General features: G+C 44.2%; 1 protein-coding gene across 2 annotated transcripts in view; it reads left to right on the top strand.

The window, feature by feature from the left end:
* Positions 1-2,500, top strand: part of LOC143032392 (uncharacterized) — a 587,435-nt gene that overhangs the window by 584,589 nt on the left and 346 nt on the right. For both annotated transcript variants that reach the window (XM_076197094.1, XM_076197093.1), the window contains one exon: positions 1,943-2,500. This exon is cut by the window's right edge and continues 346 nt beyond it. In XM_076197094.1, coding sequence (XP_076053209.1) covers positions 1,943-2,500 — 558 coding nt within the window. The remainder of the gene's footprint in view (positions 1-1,942) is intronic.

Below are 2,500 nucleotides of genomic sequence, written 5' to 3'. Positions count from 1 at the left end.
CACTAATCTGCGTTATCGTCTCTATGTGCCGTATTTCTTTTTGTGTATAGTAATGGTTTTAAACTAGACAAATTTAGATTTAAGAAGGAAATAGGCAAGAATTGGTTTACTAATAGGGTGGTCGACGAATGGAATAGACTTAGCAACCATGTAGTAAGCGCTGAAACTATCGGTTGTTTTAAGAAACGATTAGACAACTTTATGGATGGCGATGACGGGTGGTGATGGATACGGAACTGCCTAGTGTAGGCCTTATGGCCTCTTGCAGTCTCCTTCATTCTTATGTTCTTATGTGTCTGTTATTACGTCTTTTACTCTCTACTTTCTTTTCACTACTGTCTTGTTATAAATGAATAGTCACTCTGTTTTCATTTGTAGGAATTCTCAGTAGTATTACTCTCTCTAGGAAAGGGCAAACATTGTTGCCTGTGTTTCTTGCAGAAAAAGTTTCCCGGGAGGACCAAAAAAAAAAAAAAAGAAAAAAAAATCTGGCTAAAAGCTAAACGATTTCCCTCAATCTAGAGGAACTATGCGAGTATTTTACATTCGATAATGATATGTGAAAACTCAGGTCATACCACAAACACGTGACTCTACGATTCCTTCAATGAGTTGAGGAACTAAAAACAGACGAATCTATTCTGCTATGGGTCGCCCTTTATCTGATTAAAATCGTCTGCCCTTGTCTAGGAAAAATAGATAAGTAACTCAATAATACATGGATAAACAGGTAATAGAATATACGGAGACAAATAGATGAATAGATAATGTAAAGAACAAATAGGTATAAAAACAAATAGATGAATTAATCAACTAAGTATTTAACTGATGAATGAACAAAATTAGATACGGTAGGGTGTGACCCCTATTTGAATGCAAATAACTCTCAACTTCTACTATACCTTCAGTCTGTTCCACTCCTCGAATGTAAAAGCGCTATTTATTGTGACAAAGTGTTTGAAGAGGTGTAGCTTTAGAGAGAAATAGGAGAAAACATACATGAACCCTCAATATTCCTAGGAGATTCACAGAGAACCTGCATCATCTCTGTGGCTACCTCCAGTTTTCGGTCCTCTGCCAAAGAGCGAGTCCTCAGTCTCCTTTCGTCTCCTCACACGAGCATCTCACTAGCTCTCTTTCGTCCCCGTCCCCCTTCTGAACCGAATTCTCAAACCTCATTAACCATTACTCTCAAGGTCTTCCCGTGAACTGCATAAAATCGTCTGATGCCAGCCAAAATAGAATTCTTAAATTGGTCGAATTTGTTTTCTTGGGTAGTAGTGGCGAACTACGCGGTGTTCTGGCATCAGAACCGGCATGACTTTTACGTTAACCTACATACTTCCCTGCACGATGTTCAGATATTTGCATCTATTTATTTATCATTATTATAATTTTTTCGCATCCGACCTAGTTATGGACCAAAAAGGTCTCCTGTCGGCATGCTCCGCCTTTGTAAATCCTTTGTAAATTCACGACATCGAAATGTTCAGTTGCCACATTGGTTAAGTTCTTCCGTATTAAGTGAGTGCCTCAGAGATGAATGAAATCACCTGGCGACGGGTTGAGTAAAAGGAAAAATGCCACCAGTCATAGAAGGAGTTCATGGAGACGACAGGCTTTAGTCCACTGCAGGATCACCGGTTTATTCTCCTGAAGGACGATACAGCCTATGTACCTCACCATTCTATATACAAATCCCGTATGTGTGTGTCTAAAGTATATCTCTACCTCTAACTTACCATTTTTATGCGTGTGTGTGTGTGTGTGTGTGTGTGTGTGTGTGTGTGTGTGTGTGTGTGTGTGTGTGTGTGTGTGTGTGTGTGTGTGTGTGTGTGTGTGTGTGTGTGTGTGTGTGTGTGTGTGTGTGTTTGCGGTTCGTGATATCTCTGTTTAGGAAGAAAATCACTAATATTTATCTATTTTTCCCTCATCCTTTCAGAAGACGCCCCGGCCGCCATGCAACGCGACGGACAGAGTTCCTCTTCCTCGTCTGCCTCCTCCTCTTCTTCTTCGTCTTCCTCCTCCCCCTCCTCCTCCTCCTCTTCCTCCTCTACCTCATCGATCTCCTCCTCCTCTTCCTCCTCCTCCTCCTCCTCCTCTTCCCCTTCCTCCTTCTCTCTTTCCCTCTCCTCGACGGCTGCGATGACGATGATCGTCTCGTCCCATCTTCTTCTCGGTTGTTGTGGAGGCGGTGGCGGTGGCGGCGGTGGCAGTGATGGCGGTGGCGGTGACGGTGGTGTTGGCGGCGGAGACGGATATCCAATGGCGGCGCGGTTGGCTGTAGCGGCCGTTTCTGTAGCCACGTTCTTCGTCAGACTCCTTCTGGACTTCGAGACTTCGCCGGTGCCGACGCAGGTATACACGTGGAGTCGCGCTGGCCTCCGAGGGCACGCCACACAGGTTCCAGCTGCAGGATCTGATTTGGACGGCGAGTTAGCAACCACAGACATCACTTCGGCACCTGTAGGGACATCTGTGTTGGTCACAGATTTTCCAG

This window comes from Oratosquilla oratoria, chromosome 13, assembly GCF_046742065.1.
Source record: "Oratosquilla oratoria isolate Oo_2021 chromosome 13, ASM4674206v1, whole genome shotgun sequence".
NCBI classification, from domain to species: Eukaryota; Metazoa; Arthropoda; class Malacostraca; order Stomatopoda; family Squillidae; genus Oratosquilla; species Oratosquilla oratoria.
Note: the sequence above shows the minus strand (reverse complement) of the source record. Positions and strands in the feature narration are given on the sequence as shown.